General features: G+C 36.7%; 3 protein-coding genes and 1 long non-coding RNA gene across 5 annotated transcripts; 1 reads left to right on the top strand and 3 right to left on the bottom strand.

The window, feature by feature from the left end:
- The first annotated feature begins 2,186 nt into the window (after positions 1-2,186).
- Positions 2,187-3,427, top strand: ci-btf3 (basic transcription factor 3). The gene is made up of 5 exons (NM_001033003.1): positions 2,187-2,283; positions 2,439-2,552; positions 2,715-2,861; positions 2,915-3,029; positions 3,222-3,427. The coding sequence occupies exons 1-5, from the start codon at positions 2,230-2,232 to the stop codon at positions 3,266-3,268; spliced, it is 477 nt and encodes a 158-aa protein (NP_001028175.1). The 5' UTR covers positions 2,187-2,229; the 3' UTR covers positions 3,269-3,427.
- A 505-nt stretch (positions 3,428-3,932) lies between these two features.
- On the bottom strand, positions 3,933-7,134 carry LOC100176558 (lysocardiolipin acyltransferase 1). 2 transcript variants are annotated; one of them, XM_002129563.4, is made up of 8 exons: positions 6,961-7,134; positions 6,845-6,854; positions 6,604-6,792; positions 6,293-6,424; positions 5,919-6,050; positions 5,644-5,777; positions 5,065-5,554; positions 3,933-4,057 (listed from the first exon to the last, which is right to left on the bottom strand). In XM_002129563.4, exons 1-7 carry the CDS (start codon positions 7,114-7,116, stop codon positions 5,411-5,413), a joined length of 897 nt encoding a protein of 298 aa, XP_002129599.1. In that variant the 5' UTR covers positions 7,117-7,134; the 3' UTR covers positions 3,933-4,057; positions 5,065-5,410. The 2 variants fall into 2 exon arrangements, with proteins under 2 accessions (XP_002129599.1, XP_026696173.1); XM_026840372.1 differs by having other exon boundaries at positions 6,841-6,854; positions 6,961-6,978.
- On the bottom strand, positions 7,135-11,528 carry LOC101242448 (WD repeat-containing protein 27-like). Its single transcript, XM_018817281.2, has 20 exons — positions 11,495-11,528; positions 11,135-11,340; positions 10,926-11,073; positions 10,648-10,784; positions 10,391-10,535; positions 10,279-10,337; positions 10,094-10,178; positions 9,978-10,044; positions 9,767-9,929; positions 9,469-9,710; positions 9,251-9,417; positions 9,023-9,121; positions 8,749-8,921; positions 8,558-8,688; positions 8,408-8,505; positions 8,142-8,263; positions 7,994-8,082; positions 7,841-7,940; positions 7,571-7,666; positions 7,135-7,252 (listed from the first exon to the last, which is right to left on the bottom strand). Exons 2-20 carry the CDS (start codon positions 11,273-11,275, stop codon positions 7,199-7,201), a joined length of 2,316 nt encoding a protein of 771 aa, XP_018672826.1. The 5' UTR covers positions 11,276-11,340; positions 11,495-11,528; the 3' UTR covers positions 7,135-7,198.
- A 1,050-nt stretch (positions 11,529-12,578) lies between these two features.
- LOC113475728 lies at positions 12,579-12,857 on the bottom strand. Its single transcript, XR_003397501.1, has 2 exons — positions 12,818-12,857; positions 12,579-12,685 (listed from the first exon to the last, which is right to left on the bottom strand). It is a non-coding gene; the product is annotated as an uncharacterized LOC113475728 (long non-coding RNA).
- Positions 12,858-16,518: the final 3,661 nt, after the last annotated feature.

Genomic DNA, 16,518 nt, shown 5'->3' with positions numbered 1-16,518 from the left:
TATGTGTTATCCAAGTCAAAATGATTTTATTTTGTCTGCTTGGTCACACTAACAAAATTCAGAAAAGTTTACAAAGGCAAAACAATGAGAATTAACGGTAAAACGCGCTCACGGTTAAAACGGAAGTACAAAAGGGCACATTTAAGTAACATTTAGAAAAACGGTAAGGATAATGTCAGTCTGCAGTTTATATTATGTCTATGATCAATTTAGCCCCATTTGATGTGCGTTATACGATTTCTATGAGCGACATGAAATAACTCATGTTTATATACGGACCGGGGTTTATATCACAGAAATAAAAAGTGGACTTAGCGGACTTAGTGGACTTAGTGGACTTAGCGGACTTAGCGGACTTAGCGGACTTAGCGGACTTAGCGGACTTAGCGGACTTAGCGGACATGCACTAATTAAAGGGACCGAAACATTACTATAACACATTTAGCAGAAAAAATTCGTTTTTAAACATAATATGTTGATAAACGAAGTTAGATAACACGATGAATGTTCATTTACTATTTTTCCAAACCATCAGCGATTGAATGAATGAATGTAACTTACTTCATCCTCGCGTGGCCGGAAAATGACAGTCGTTATCACACGGTTTAGGCGCTCTAACCACTACACCACGGCGCCGGATTCATAGTAATGTGTATATAAACTTATTTCTACATGAAGCATATGGTGGTAAATGCACTTTTGCAAAAAGTTGCATTTAAAATATAACTATTACGACAATTAAACAATAACCAATATATTTACCTTTTGTAATCTTTGTAGCAACGTTCCTTTCAATCCTTTACTTTCAAGATTCCGTCGTTCAAGTTCAGCCCTTAACTCCGCGACTCTCAGTTCGCCAATCTTCCGCTTTACTAGCGGCATTGTAGTAGCAATTTGCAATAATTTATAAAAATGATAAAATCTATAAAATAAAGTTAATATAAAAATGTTACCGCGCAAACTACTTTACGATATTTAAGAATAACTAATCACTTCTCTAAGCTTTTAACGACAAACATTCTTTCGAAACAAGAATCCTAAATCGACTTGCAAAGTCAAAGGTGTTAAACATGAAAGGTATAGCCAATTTATGTCCGACCTTACAGATAAACTTCTTTGTTACAGAAAAACAAAGGAAATAATAAAAGAAATCTACTGCAAAGTTTGACTAAAATTACTTACACAAATTACCGCATTTTTACATCCGGGGTTGCATTCACCAGCTTTTACTGAAAATGTGACTTTTAATAATTTTGAAAGTAAAATTTTAAAATGAACTAAAAAAATTATTTTAAATGACACGGAGCAGAGTCGTAAAAACACCGAGTAGTCCAACTGCCGTCTTTGTGTGTTCAAAATAGAGCAAAAGCGGTGACTTTCGCAATGAATTTAAACGAACTTGTTGAGTTTTATTTGCGATTTCCTTTTGTGGAAAGGCGTAAAACAGCTTCTATTTACATTACCAAACATTTTTTTGAAAAAACATATAAATTTACCCCCATTAAATGACTAAAATGTCACAAATCAACCGCTTCTAATTCCATTTTTTGACTTTTTTTGATACAGAAAACAAATAACACTTGTTTTTTACACTTTTCAACCTTTAAAATTGTTTTTAGACTTAAGTTTTTCTCTAATTCACCGAAAAACATGCATTTTCCCTATACCTACTGTGTTATTTTGGAACCAAATTGCCGTTCAATTTGTGTTTTACGTAACAATGGGTTGGACTACTCGGTATTTCTATGGCTCTGACACGGAGTAACGTACGAATTGCAAATATTTTTTACATGTTCATGTAAAATAAAACTATAAATTTCAGCAATAAATTAAAATATTTTCTAAAATTATTACTTTTTAAATTTTACCCGACAAAATACATACGTTTCATTCGTTTTAAAAATGGTGAAAAAATTCGCCCCTACATTGAAATCTTGGTGGGCACAGATGTTACATGAATAGGTGTGAAAGTTAGAGGGGCGATTTGCCATGCCGTTTCGTTCAACGAAAAAAATCTGAAATTTTGTTTGTAGTTTTTATTTAAACTAACTTCGGTTAGAATTAAATTGGTATAGTGGTTTCATTAGACAGTTTAAAAGAAAAATTAAAAACATAATGTTTTAGTGTCAAAATAGATAAAAAATTTAATGCAAATGTATTTCGTTTCAGATCTGGCTTGGGTTAAACTAAAATACTTATTTAAATTTAGTAAAAACACCTCATAACAACATGAATAAAGACAAACTTTCAAAGTTGCAAGACCAAGTCAGGATTGGAGGAAAGGTTAGAATTTATTTTGTTTCAAAATGAGATTAGTTATTTGTGCCAAAGTTTCAATCTATAGAGACAAACATAAATTTGTAAAACACCGTTTTACAAAATGTGTATAATATTCCTGTCAGCAACAATATATAAGATATCTATGTTTATATGCCCAGGGTTCAGCGAGAAGAAAGCGTAAAGTAGTTCATCGCACCGCCTCCACCGATGACAAAAAGCTGCAAGGATCGCTTAAAAAGTTGGCGGTGAACAATATACCCGGGATTGAGGAGGTAAGTTTGTCTTCTTTATAGACCAGAGGTAACGAGTTCAAGCCTCGTTACTGCTACCATTGTGGGCGTATGTGTCCTTGGGCAAGACACTTAACATTAATTGCTCCAACTCAGTGGTTAGTAATGGGTTTATATAAAACATCCACCCATGTTCCCACCCAGGTTAACATGATCAAGGATGACGGCAACGTCATTCACTTCAACAACCCAAAAGTTCAAGCGTCGCCATCGGCCAATACTTTCGCTGTGACCGGTCATGCGGAGAACAAACATTTAACGGAAATGTTGCCGAGTATTTTAAACCAACTTGTAAGTTGATGTTACCCCAACGTACATCCGATGTTTAGTATGAATATTCCCAGGGTGCAGAGAATATTAACAACCTAAAGAAACTTGCGACCGGGGTACCCAAGCCCTCTAGTGGTCAAGATAACCAACAATCGACCGAGGAAATTGACGACGATGATGAAGTACCAGGTTGGTGTGATGTCATAATAAACCATCAGAATAAACTGTTCTTTCGAAGATTATTTTATCTATATAAATTGTTTATTCACAAATTCTTGTGGTTTTGCTTTAAGTAATTAAGGTCGAACACGAGAGTATCGACCAAATACTTGTTCATAAAATTGTGCCCATCATTACCCTCATAATATTTTATAACAACAGATTTGACCGACAACTTTGATGAACCTTCCAAAGCCGAAGTTGTTTGAAACAATACGTGAGGAATGTAAATAAACATTTTGGAACAGATGCATGGATGTTGTCGCTTCGTTGCTTTTTATTGATTGGATATAAAATGGACATTTGTATTCTGTGATTATGTTACATCGTTTTGAAGTTTAAGGAAATCAATAAACTTTCATATTTGACTTACAAGTTGTGGGGTTTCTTTCAATACAGCAGATTTGTTACTTTATAATTGAGACGGTCTTATCAATAATGCAGCACATGTGGTTATTGGTGCTTGCCTGATAATCAGAAGATACCGGTTTCAAGGCTTGGGGAGGTGTGTCTTTTATCGGCTCAACCATTTAAAACGCTATTAAATTTAAAGAGAAAACACCCAGGATGCGACATCAACCTCGTTGTCACTTGCCGGAGACTTGATGCTGCCACCGTTGTGGCGAATGTGCCGATACTTAACTGACAATTTAGAAAACCCATAAGTGACTACTGGGTTTAAAAAATTGCCGTCAAGTGTCTTGCCCAGGAACACAACCCTACAATGGTGGCAGCGAACCTGTAACCACTGGTTACGATATGACTACCTTGATTGTTCAAACAATCAGAAAGCTGATAATGCTGGTGACTACGTAGCTCCTGATCAGGGTAAACAAGTAAGCATTGTGGGCATTCCACACAAGGTTTGTAACATTTCAACATAAACCATCACAACAAATACATTCACCTACATTTGTATAGCGTGCATGTCTTTAATCCATTGGGTTGTCGCTGTCACCAACAGACAGTGGTCATTAATGGGGTGTCAAAATTGTCATCTATAAAGAAAAACAATCCCCCATAGAGTTATATACGTGGTCGTTAAGCGGGCACGAGGTGTATGAAACAAACCACACTCGTGTTATAACAACTGTCGTTGCCCCGCCATGCGAGGATAAATAAGTTACATACATGGTAACTTGTAAGCGGGCACGAGGTGTATGAAACAGGACACTCGTGTTATAACGACTGTCGTTGCCCCGCCATGCGAGGATAAATAAGTTACATACATGGTAACTTGTAAGCGGGCACGAGGTGTATGAAACAGGACACTCGTGTTATAACGACTGTCGTTGCCCCGCCATGCGAGGATAAATAAGTTACATACATGGTAACTTGTAAGCGGGCACGAGGTGTATGAAACAGGACACCCGTGTTATAATGACTGTCGTTGCTCGCCATTCGAGGATAAATAAGTTACATACATGGTAACTTGTAAGCGGGCACGAGGTGTATGAAACAGGACACCCGTGTTATAATGACTGTCGTTGCTCGCCATTCGAGGTCAAATAAGTTACATATACGTGATAACTCGTAAGCGGTTACGAGGTGTATAAAACAGAACACCCGTGTTATAATGACTGTCGTTGCTCGCCATTCGAGGATAAATAAGTTACATACATGGTGACTTGTAAGCGAGCACGAGGTGTATGAAACAGGGCACCCATGTTATAACGACTGTCGTTGCTCGCCATTCGAAGATAAATAAGTTACATACATGCACCAGAAATAATGTTAATGATTGTTTTATGAATACTTTTAAATTGTATATATAAACACAAAAACTATGGTGAAAAATCTGGCCCAGAAATTTTATTTACCATCAATTATGACTTCGGTAGAATAGGGGTAATTGTGTAAACAATAAAGTTGTTGCATTACAAGAATACACGACTTACGCCATGTCAAGCTTACGTAGATGTTACCGCATTAGCAACACGTGTATATTTTATATAGGAAACTACATCAACCTATAAATATTAAAACTCATTATAAACAAATTTACCTTTATTAAAAGACGTTACAACTCTTTGTGTCGAAATCCTTTATTAAAACGATGCTGACGTAACGTGACGTCATAAACACATCCGCTGAAATCAAATTTAAAATTTTCCCTCCAACCAGTCACGTGATAACATAAACATCTTATAAAAACATTAAACAGAAATCCTAATAATTTTTGTGGAATTTTTCCCAAAACATTATCTGCAACTTTTCAATTCCACCGAACAAATAAGTCCCGCTAATAAAAAACAAAGCTACAGCAACAAAATAACAACGAACATACAAGTTCATTGCCAACATATACGTACAAAGTAATGAAAACAAAACCCAAAATATAAATCCCATGATTAAAACAAAAACATTTGATTTTTCTTCATGTTTGTCTCAAACTGCCGACAACTCAGATTTAGTTCGTTGTAAAACTCGTGAAGTAAATTTTCCTTATGTTGCCAAACATTGCGACACCACGACGACACATCTCCCACTGGAAGCTGGCAATATAGTGTAGAGTTTAAGAACAAATACAGTGATTGCTGTTAAGTGTCGTAAAGTTCCCAAGATAAACAATGTGGACACCCACCTCAGAGATTGGATACCTCCTTATATGGTAATGTACGACTTTCGGTGGCCCTCTCATTATGATGTCACTTTCACTTTGTGGAATATCATGAGAATAAGCCACTGTTATGTCATAGATAGCATCAATGCTGTTGCCTGTGATGTCATAATGTTAATTTATTAGAACTTTATTGATCTCTTTGATGCGATAAATGAAGGTCAAATTAATCATAACACGCTATGGGTGATAAGTACTTGAGGAAAAAGCATAAATTAAAAGTAAACCCGGCAACTCACTTTTCCTCATGTGATCAACAATACAATTCAACCCGACAACTCTAGGATGGAGGACGTGTTCATATCGCGGCAATCCAGCTTTTGTAGCAAACTTGTCACTTTTTATCTTGTTTTGTTCGCTGAAATCTGTGCCTGGAAATTGTGGGTTGTGTATTTGAATTAAAAATAAACCCACAAATAGTTTTATGATATTGAGAAAATCCCACAGACTTAACCTCAACTGCACCAACTTTTCAAAGATTGAAACCAAATATCAGAACCCACCAACTTTTCAAAGATTGAAACCAAATATTAAATTCACTTCATAATGAATACATAACATATAACACATTCCCCGATATACATGGAAGATACAACACCGTTATTCAACCCACCTTCTGGGAAGAACAGAATATTATAGTTCGATTCAAGCATATTAAAATGGTCCAACATTTTAACGATGTTCGTTTGATCAGAATCCCAACTTCTATCGAGAAATATTCCGCCCCCGGCCTGCATCGACCAACCTTGGGGGGTAAAGTTTGTTTTAGGTGTTGTTCGGGTCAGCAGAAATTTTCTGCTTAATAGAACAAACAAAAATCTACATCAAGAACTTGAACTTTATATATCACAGGTTTCAGCAGGTTCAGTTTTCTCTGTTAGTTATAAGGGGGCAAGGAGTTTTGCGGTGTATAAATCTGCTCACCAACTCCAGGGATCCACTTTATCTGCGACTTTAACACGATCTTCTGTTTGTGGAGAATCTTCCCCCGAAAAAGATAACCAAACAAATAAATCCAATCGAGCCTCGTTCTATGATTCATAAGGATCATTGCGTTTCCTTCTGTTTCGTAACAATCGCCCGACACGACAACTTTCATTCCATGGAACATTTCTAAGATATATTATTTTTATTATCACAAATATATTATTTCTGTCAAACTTACCAAGACAAATCTTTTGTTGCGACGAACATTTTTTTTTTGGGGGGGGGGGGGGGGGGAAAAAAAAAAGGAAATTTTTTTAAAAAAAAAATATTATAATTTTTAAACAAAGTAATTACCACAACTTGCATCTTCCACGCTGCAACCAAAATGTTGATAAGTTTGTTTGAATATTTTGGTGAAAATAAAGAACAAACAAAGGTTGGAGCGATGATGAATACGGATCCGTACAAACACGTTACGAACAAATACACAACGCTAATTAGTCCCCTCATTGTCAAATAAACAACAACTAATACTTGAAAATAATTTAATTAAAAACAATTAAACACAAAGTTACTGTGATGTCATAATAGTTCACTTTTTGACAGAAAAACCCAAAACTTTTGACGAATCTGTTCCGACCAACAACTGAAACAATCATGTTAAAATAATTAATTATTTTGTAACTTGGTAATAATTGTCTTACTATTATTGCTACCAGGCATAACATGATATTTGAATAAAGACCTGGTAAAAACAAGATTCTGCTGTTGCTAAAAAAAGCAATTTTTTTAAACAATAAAATATGTCACTTTTATGCAATTTCCGGCCAGAGTTAATTATTGTATTACATTACTTCTGGTAACAACAACAGAATAATTAATATTGTTTAATTAATGTTGGACATAATACGTGTCGTCACAAATTAATTAACATAACTTCACGATACAATATCCCCATAATCACCTGTGTTGAACACGGGGTGAAACTGACACTCGTCGGTTTGGATTTTAATTTTAATATTTGAAGTGGGTGGAAACTTCTGCAATCGTAAAGGTAAACCTGGAAGTTTTATTGAATTTGTGATTAAATCGAGGGTTTTGATTTATTTTTGGCAAGACACTTAACAGCAATATAAAAAACAATCATCCACAAAGTTACATACACGGTAATTTGCATATTAATTCAATCATTAATATTGATTCATTAAACATTAGGTTTCGAAACCAAATTCACCGATTTCTCGTCGCAAGTTGTTGCAATATACTTTCCACAAGGTGTCACACATGAGCTACTCTTTGTTTTGTTCGAATGTTGGTTCAATTTAAGAATCGAACTGAAAAAATTATTTTGTTATTTTCTGTAAAATCCATAAAAATAGCATTTCACCTTGTCGATCGTAAATCCCAAAGTTTGATTCCGTCAGAAAATGCTGATGTCATAAACAAATCATTTGATGATGTCACAATAGATGAACCCTATGATATTAAAACATAAAAATATATTGTTTTCAATATATTATTTCTATGATTCCCACCGTAGCAATGTCGATAGTATGCGTTGGTTTGCTGTGAGCATTCTCGTAAATACCAATGGTTTTACAAACATTGAAATCATATATATTAATGTTTCGATCCGATCCTCCAACCAACACGATGTCTGTTGGAATATTGGGTGTTATGATTGTGTGATAATATTGACCTACCATTAGTTGGAGCAATTACCGTTAAATGTCCGAAAATACAACGGTGACTTCTTAAACCACAGCATAATATATTATCTCTATGTTTGTAAACAACTTACATGAATAATAATTATTTGCCGCAGAAAAACTTGAAATGTTTTGCCCCAACGTTGCTTCTCGCGAACAAACCAACTTGGATCTACCTTTCCATAAATATCTACGAATCACAAACGTAATATTTGTATAATCAACCTAATGTTCAAACCAACCTTTTGATTTCATCTCCACTCTTTTCCTCCAGATGAAATTTAAACAAAGACAAGGAATTTCCGCAACCAAGCAAAATAAATTTATCCAAATAATAAAATTGTGACGAAACAATTTCCTTTGTTTGACGTTGCTATAAACAATGACCATTGTTATAAATATTGATGACATCACAAACTATGACATCACAAACCTTTCTATCCTCGTCACCAAATATGGAAAACCTCAAAGCAGCTGTATTGGTATAGGGGTTTTCCCACACAGCCACAGTATCCTTAGTATGCGTAAGTAACCAACCCCCGTGCCGACTTGCCCCGAGCCAACTTGCCCCATGTGACCACGAACATCCTAATGTATTGCTCGCCCCTGTTAAGGTTTAAATTACGAACAACTTTATGTAGATCGATGAATTTCCCCACAAGTCACCCCCATGTTACTATTACGTTAAACCTAACAAATAACTCCACCTGTCACATGTTTCGTTTTGTTGTTAGATGCTAGCAGTGGGAGTGACATTACTAGGACACTATTATCGTTCAACAGCGAGGCAAACTGCTTTGTTGTTTCTGTAAACCACAAATAAATTTATTACAAAAAAAACTCCATAATATGGTTGAACATCATTGTGGTCGAGAGGGAAGTTTAATTAATAATAAACATCTTAAATAAAGATAAATAAAATATAGAACACCCACCATCAACTGGGATCGAACGAACGCTCACTGGTGCGGAACAACACGTCGCCTCCCCTTGTGATGTCATCAACATCGACCAATCAGATGGCTCCGTTTCCCGACGTTCCGGCTTCAACGTTTTCGTAACTTTTTTTGGCTTGTTGGTTTTAGGGTTGAACATAGACATCCTATATAACAGGGGGTTAAATTATTTATATACTGCCACCAAGTGTTGGTACCTTGGGGAAGATTTGTAGCCGGAACTTCTGACTTTGTGTTTGAAGGTGATTGGTTGGTCATTTGTGGGCGTGGCAGTTTTGTTGAACTTTATTTGACCCCTAAGGGGTGATGTGTCAGCCAGTGGAGCGGCGGATACGAAAGTGGGGGTTGTGGGGTTACAAAGGGGGTTACTGGGGGTTGGCAGGGTTAGGTGGAATACATGGGTGGTGGGGTCCAACATTGAGGTGACGCAGCACGTTATCTGGGGTGAAAAGATTCGTTACATAAAGTGGTCGGGGTGGTCGCGCGTTTATTTACCTTCTTTGTTTTCGGATCCTGTGACAAACATGCTTGTGATGCAACAATGGGTTCAATGATGTCACAATCCATATATTGCATCACAGTTGATTCCTGATTGTCACAATTAATCGCAACGATGACGCGGTTCATCGCACACAACACGAACGTTACGCTTGATCGACTACAATGTCTCAATTAACAAGGATAAACAATTACTATTGTTGTATACCTTGTGACATCACAATGAGGTGATTCAACGCATAATAATGACAAAACAATCCCCTTTGTTACATCACCTGTAATAATAATCCATTATGACATTAAAAGCATCTATTATGACCTCACCATCCCAATTATGATGTAACAAACAAAGATCGAGATCTTTCTGAAAGTGAAGCCGAGGTTCGGGGTTCGCGACAAATCCATGGATCTGGAAATAACGAGCAAGAAGATTGAAAGTTTCCTTTGCGTTGTAAATAAAACGGGGATATTAAGATTGGGAGTTCATAACATAGAAACAACATACTTACCTTCGAGGAAACAGAAGTTACGAAAAGTTGATACTCGTTCGCTGTCAGGCATGATAACCCTGGTTGTAATGTTTATTATGACAATGCATATTATATGCTGAGTCATGCTTACCCTGCACCATGGTATGCTGCCACACGAGGCAACATTGAGCAACATCCCAAATATTAATCCTCCCCGTTGTTGTTACCACGGCAACCAGAGTGTCAGATTGGAAATCTATCGACGAAACATCTCGGCAAGGTTCCGTGAAAATAATCTTGGAATAAATATGTTGTGTCATTCAAACCCATACGTTATAACCAGAGGGGTTTCTCGTGTTTATAGATAACTTATGGTAAAGTTACATCACAATATGACATACCAGTCACCTTTGTGTTGTCATAATCATAAACCATGAGTTCGTTGTCTGTGACATCACAAAGGTACTTTGTGCTCGGGGAGAATCGAAGAATATTGGGGGATTCCCCCGATGTGGAACTAAAGATGTGGCCTCGGACCAAAGTTCCTGATGATGTTATAATGATGTCATAATGATGTTATTTATCTTTTTAAACATGATAGCGACGATCAAATTAATAACAAAGAGAAAGAAGCAAAACAACAGTTGTCAAAACATATAAACTACTCCAAGTCCCTTCCCTCATACCATTATTATGCGCCGCCAAAACCTCCCCGAGCTTCCACACGATGATGTAATCAGATGCTCCTGTCGCAAGTATGACGTCATCGTTTCCATGGTGACGGGAGAAAGTTACCGTGGTAACTTGGGCGTGATGGCCGTGTAATAAAATACCCTGAATCATGATGTCATTTATTACGTCATATTTGTGATGTCATCATATACGTCATACCCACCTCATCTGGCAAACCCTCGTTTAAATTCCACAGTGTGACGTCATTATCATTCGAAACCGCCAACGCGGTGTCTGTGACGTCATATTTCGAGCTATTATTCGAAATATTTTGAAAACTCCAGACTTTTCGTATTTTCAACATTTCGCTGCAGCAACTTTTACACAACTCCCTGGTTTTCAAACATTTTGTTTGCCTTTTTCTTATTCCTAGCAACAGCGGAATTCATAGATATAGTATAATTAAAATGGGATGTTTCTCGTTTTAATGAACAATTCATAAAACTGCGCTAAACACGTGTGCAAATATAAAGCATAGATGACGTCGTTAATATTCATACTGCAAAAAAAAAGATTAAAATACCTTCATGGTTTATGTGGCTGGCGTTGGTGGAAAGCCACTACGGCACGACAAGCCCCCAGCCAATGGTAGTGGGTTTCTACTCTGGTGAGAAACCCTTGCTGGATAGACCTTACCCAAAGCAAGGAAAAGAAACCCATTGACAAAAATAATACAACGCAACAATAAACAATCAAACCAACAAGCATATAAGAAGCGCAACATGATCATCGAAACATCAACAAACGAAAAGTTACAAAATCGTACAGAAAAGCCCCGCAGTGCGCACGCCACCGAGCGCCCACCTGCAAGGAGTCAAAGCCAACAACGGGCCTGCATCACCCGACCGCTTATTGAGAAAACATCTTGGTACCGCGATACTCTAGTTATATATTCACACAATATAATATCGTCCGGCTGTTACCCCACGGAATCGACCGTTACGACATACTGTGGCTGTTACGAACCGCTAAGCGGCGACGTCCACGTAACAAACCCGCAGCTGTAACGTAACTAAGCCGACCGTGACGTAACCGCACCGAACGCAGGGTCATGACGTTGCTGACCCATCGTATCGACGTGACGTAGAGAAACTGTGACGTGGCCATCATCACAATTACGCAACGTGACGTCATTGGGATATATTAACTTTAACAGCGTGGGACATTATCAGTTATCATGGAATTAATTTAAAACACTGTGGGAAATTTTAAAGTTAAATAGGTCAATATTATACTGCGCGTTGATATTACTCGAGTATATGTGTACCAAGACAAGAGTTCTCGCAAAGCAAACCGAGACAATACAAAACCGCTGTAAGATTCAAGTCCCGACAGGTAAAACACTCGGAAGGAATGAACACTACAGTGGATGCTAATCTTTATCAAGTAAGATTGTTGCAACAATTCCTTTGCATTTATTTCAAAGACATGTAGAAGAACTGAAAAGTGCTTGGGGGAATAGCTGGCAACATTACGCCCAGCAAAAAAATAGCTGGCAACACTGTAAGAGTGCACCAACTAACACACTCATACTTAAACACTAAGCCTAAACCACCTGAAACCGACATCCGTTGTCGGCGTCTTTGATCTTCTTTCTTCGCGCGTACCACCTATACTAAGCCTATACACACTTATAGTAAACCTATACACACTTAAGCCTACAAACACCTCAAACCGGCATCCTTATATTGGCGTCTTCGTCTTTGTTCTTCGTCTGTAAAAAATACAACATAGTTACGTCACAGTGAGTAACTTAAGTATTACTTGTTACAAATTCAAAGTTAACAATGAGATTTAAGAATGCAGAGTAAAATTACTTCTAATAAACAATGATAATATACAATACCTTGCGCTTTTCTTCGGCAGCTTTATTCGCTGACTTTTCTGCAACAATATAATCGTTTAATATCGGTTTGTATATTATTACGTCATAATTACCTTCATTCCATCTTTGCGGCATGGTCCGCTTGATCCTCTGTGACGTCACATACCATGTTCTAAAATATGTTATAATTAAAAAAATTATTTATATTCAAGATAGTTTGTGACGAAACAATAAACTTACGAAGTGGGTTATTCTGTTACGTCATCACCACTTCGTGACGTCACATCACCGTTGATGTTTCTAAAAAGAGCTTATGTACGTAATAATGCCAATTGTGATTTATACTTTACCAATTCTTTGATCTTCTTGCTTCGCGCTCATAGCGCAAATATAATTAGAATATACAAGTAATGTGCCTTGCGTCGACACAAAACGCGCATGGGGCCCCATGAAAATAAAATCGCGAAACGCACGCATAGAACAAACGTATAGTGACGTAACAAGCGCGAATCGTAGTGCGATGACGTGATAAATAAGCATTATGACGCAACGCTAGGGCAGAATATGTAAGCGTTTGTGACGTAACGTCGCGAGTGACGTGTTATGACGTAACAGTCTTCGCTTTCAGAAACAAAATATTAACAAAAGCACAAAACTTTGGTAGAAAATGAAATAATTAAATATATTTAAATGTAAGTAATATGGTGAGTAGTAATATACTTTAATGCAATAGCAATATAATATAAAGATATAATAATACTCTAGTAATACAACGCTATATTTGGTTATAATGAAACAATACTTAACTCAAGTCTTGCAAGAAAACTTGTTGAAACCTTCCAACTTGTAACCTGGTGTGGAACCAACTTCATCTAAACTGAAACGTGGTGTGAATGCCACGCATTGTAAGCGAACCAATCATCGAAAAGCGGGGGCGAATAATCAGCTGGTGCGGGGCGTCGGTCACGTGCATAGAAATAAAAAAGAGTAGAACGCGCAACTGCCCAAAACTGCGATATACTGGCTTTTCAGTCACGTGACCGCCAGCTCCGTCCCCATTTCGCTTGGTCTCCATTGTAAAAGATAGGCGCATAGTAATTTTAGGAAGATTTAGCTGTTTTTTTTTAAACTACACCAACTATTCAAGTTTATTAGGCCAGTTTAGTTATTTGGTAGGTTAATGCTTACAGTTTAGCGTTTGTTTAATAATTTTAAGTATTCAATTGATTAAATATTTGCCTGTTTAGTGTGTTATCCATACCTGAAATAGTAACCAGCATTTACTACATAAATACAAGCGCTGATGGGCACAAAAGTAATAAAAATAGTATTATATTTATTGCACAGCATTCTCTATTCCATAGTTTTTACCAAATGTAGGTCTGTATATTAGGTTAGTGAATATATTGCCCAGTAACCCAAGACTTAATATGCAAGCCTGGTGGAGTAAATATATTGGATCTTCAAATGTGAACCAGTAAGTGGTATTATTGGGGTCCCTTTAATTAGTGCATGTCCGCTATGTCCACAATATTCACTATGTCCGCTATGTCCACAATATTCACTATGTCCGCTATGTCCACAATATTCACTATGTCCAACTGGGATAGTCAATATTTTGGACATAGCGGACATGCACTAATTAAAGGGACCGGTATTAGATGTTAAATTGTGTGTTCATTTATATTCTGATATTTTTCAGGTAATATACGCATACCCATGTTTGGTGCCTAGGGTTGAGTTGCAATAGCATCGTCCTTACACCATATTATATATTTTGAAAGTCTTTATATTTATAACTTAAGCATGTTTTTATTTACAGATGCATTTCAAAGCACATTGTAAGATGAAAAAAGTGGGAACAAGGAAATTGCAAATGATTAAAAGACACAATATAAAGAGTGGGGGTCAGGATCAAGGAGGAAGAGGGGCTCAGTAAAACAATATTTGAGAACATTGCAGAAAACAATAAATAAAATTGTTTAAACTTTGTTTGTTTATTTGGCTGTTCCACCATGCACCCAAGAGGTACCGATTTATTGCAAAAGTTTTAATATTTACAAGGTAGCTAGTAGTTTGGGCAAACAAAGTAGACTTTACATCACTGTTTTATTGGTTTGAAAACAGTACTAATTTACCCATTGTTTTTCTAATATTCCTTTTGGTAATTTTCTCATTCTCTTGTTTCGCCAAATCATGCAATCTTACATTGCAATAACACTTAACGATTTTCTTTACCAATTGTATGGCATGATTGTTATCCATTGTGGATTCTAAGGAGCATGTGTTTTGTAGTGAGGTAAAAAAATTCCTCGATATAAATGAAGAAAGTACAGCAATGGAAATAATTTCAGGCAACCTTCTATTTTTTGGTATGTGGCCTTTGTTTTCACTAACCATTTTTTGAAAACATTTTTCAATTTGCTTGGTAACTTTAACAAGCTCTTTGCTGGGTTTGAATAATCCTCCTCTATCTTTAATTTCTGCTAGCTTTCCAACAACAACTTCTGCTGTGGGATGTGTATCTGGCCAACAGCCAAGTGCTTCAGCACATGAATGGCAGGAAATAGATTTTGAAATAGCCCTTCCTATAAATCCTGCAATATAAATAACAATTTCACTTTCATATTCACTCAATTGTGGTAAATTGGGCATGTCAGTGTAATCATGGTCAGCTGCAACAGGTGAAACTTCAACTAATCCATGCTTTCTGGCCAAGCTTGCATCACTAATTGTAAAACAAGCTCCATTGATTTGACACGAGTCTTTAACAACATAAAGAAGTTCGGTCGGGTCCTGTGAGGTAGCATTTCCAGCATTTCCTTTAATGTGGCTTCTCAATAATAATCTTTTATAGCAAGATTTGAACTGCAAAACAGTTGGATTGTTATTGCAGCCACCATGAGATCTGATTGAACAAAAAAACAGCTCTAGGTGGTCTTGTGATAGTTTGTATGTCAGAAGATATTTTAAATCTTCTTTTTCAACAAACTCTGTAAATATATTCCTTAAACAAACAATATCACCAAGAAATCCAACAAATCCTGTTTTCCTGCGTGTCTGATACATGAATTTACCCGAAGTGTCTTTCAAATTTTTGAGGTAGGCAAATGATTCTTCAAGAAATAGTTGCCATGTTCCTTTGTTGGCTAATCTCATTGGCGATTTAAATCCTCTCGCAAATGGGTGACGGGAATTCATAATATCAAACAAGTTGTTGATCAAACGAATAAATTTGACTGTAGCAGCCGACTCCTTGAATTGAGCTAGTTTTAATACATCTGTGCAAAATTCAATAGCATCTGCAACGCTTTGACTTAAAGTTTGAGCTGCAATGTTAACTTTCATCTTTTGCTGGAAGAAATTAATATGAGCTTTACGTAGTTTGTTTCCAAGATGAAGACCTTCACTACTTTGTAAGGACTCAAGTTCTTTAATATATTTCCAGCAAATTTTTTCTCTGTTATGATCTATCAATATACCACCATCAGCTAGCGTATTACGTAATAGTTTCAGCATATGGCAGGCATCAAACATTGCAGAAATGGTTTTTCCAGGTCTGCATGGATGTGGAAAGTAAGGGCGAAAATCTTGGAGATCAAAACTTGCACCCAATTCTTTATACATGCTGAAATGCATCGAAGGACCGTCACAAATAACAGCAGCAATTTCCGCACCAGTAGAAGATAACTTCTCAATGCATAATTTGGTTAAATTAGCTC

The sequence above is a fragment of the Ciona intestinalis genome, unplaced genomic scaffold (assembly GCF_000224145.3).
Source record: "Ciona intestinalis unplaced genomic scaffold, KH HT001227.1, whole genome shotgun sequence".
NCBI lineage: Eukaryota > Metazoa > Chordata > Ascidiacea > Phlebobranchia > Cionidae > Ciona > Ciona intestinalis.
Note: the sequence above shows the minus strand (reverse complement) of the source record. Positions and strands in the feature narration are given on the sequence as shown.

Bases quoted from the DNA above. Each gene is read 5' to 3' on its own strand.
- ci-btf3 (NM_001033003.1), top strand. From the start codon at position 2,230: ATGAATAAAGACAAACTTTCAAAGTTGCAAGACCAAGTCAGGATTGGA. The intron at 2,284-2,438 runs GTTAGAATTTAT...TTATATGCCCAG, and splicing joins AAGTCAGGATTGGAGGAAAG to GGTTCAGCGAGAAGAAAGCG. The intron at 2,553-2,714 runs GTAAGTTTGTCT...GTTCCCACCCAG, and splicing joins ATATACCCGGGATTGAGGAG to GTTAACATGATCAAGGATGA.
- LOC100176558 (XM_002129563.4), bottom strand. From the start codon at position 7,116: ATGAGGGGACTAATTAGCGTTGTGTATTTGTTCGTAACGTGTTTGTAC. The intron at 6,051-6,292 runs GTGGGTTGAATA...CACAATTTCCAG, and splicing joins TATTCTGTTCTTCCCAGAAG to GCACAGATTTCAGCGAACAA. The intron at 5,555-5,643 runs GTGGGTGTCCAC...CTATATTGCCAG, and splicing joins GGAGGTATCCAATCTCTGAG to CTTCCAGTGGGAGATGTGTC.
- LOC101242448 (XM_018817281.2), bottom strand. From the start codon at position 11,275: ATGTTGAAAATACGAAAAGTCTGGAGTTTTCAAAATATTTCGAATAAT. The intron at 10,179-10,278 runs GTAAGTATGTTG...CGTTATTTCCAG, and splicing joins TAACTTCTGTTTCCTCGAAG to ATCCATGGATTTGTCGCGAA. The intron at 9,711-9,766 runs GTAAATAAACGC...TTTTCACCCCAG, and splicing joins AGGATCCGAAAACAAAGAAG to ATAACGTGCTGCGTCACCTC.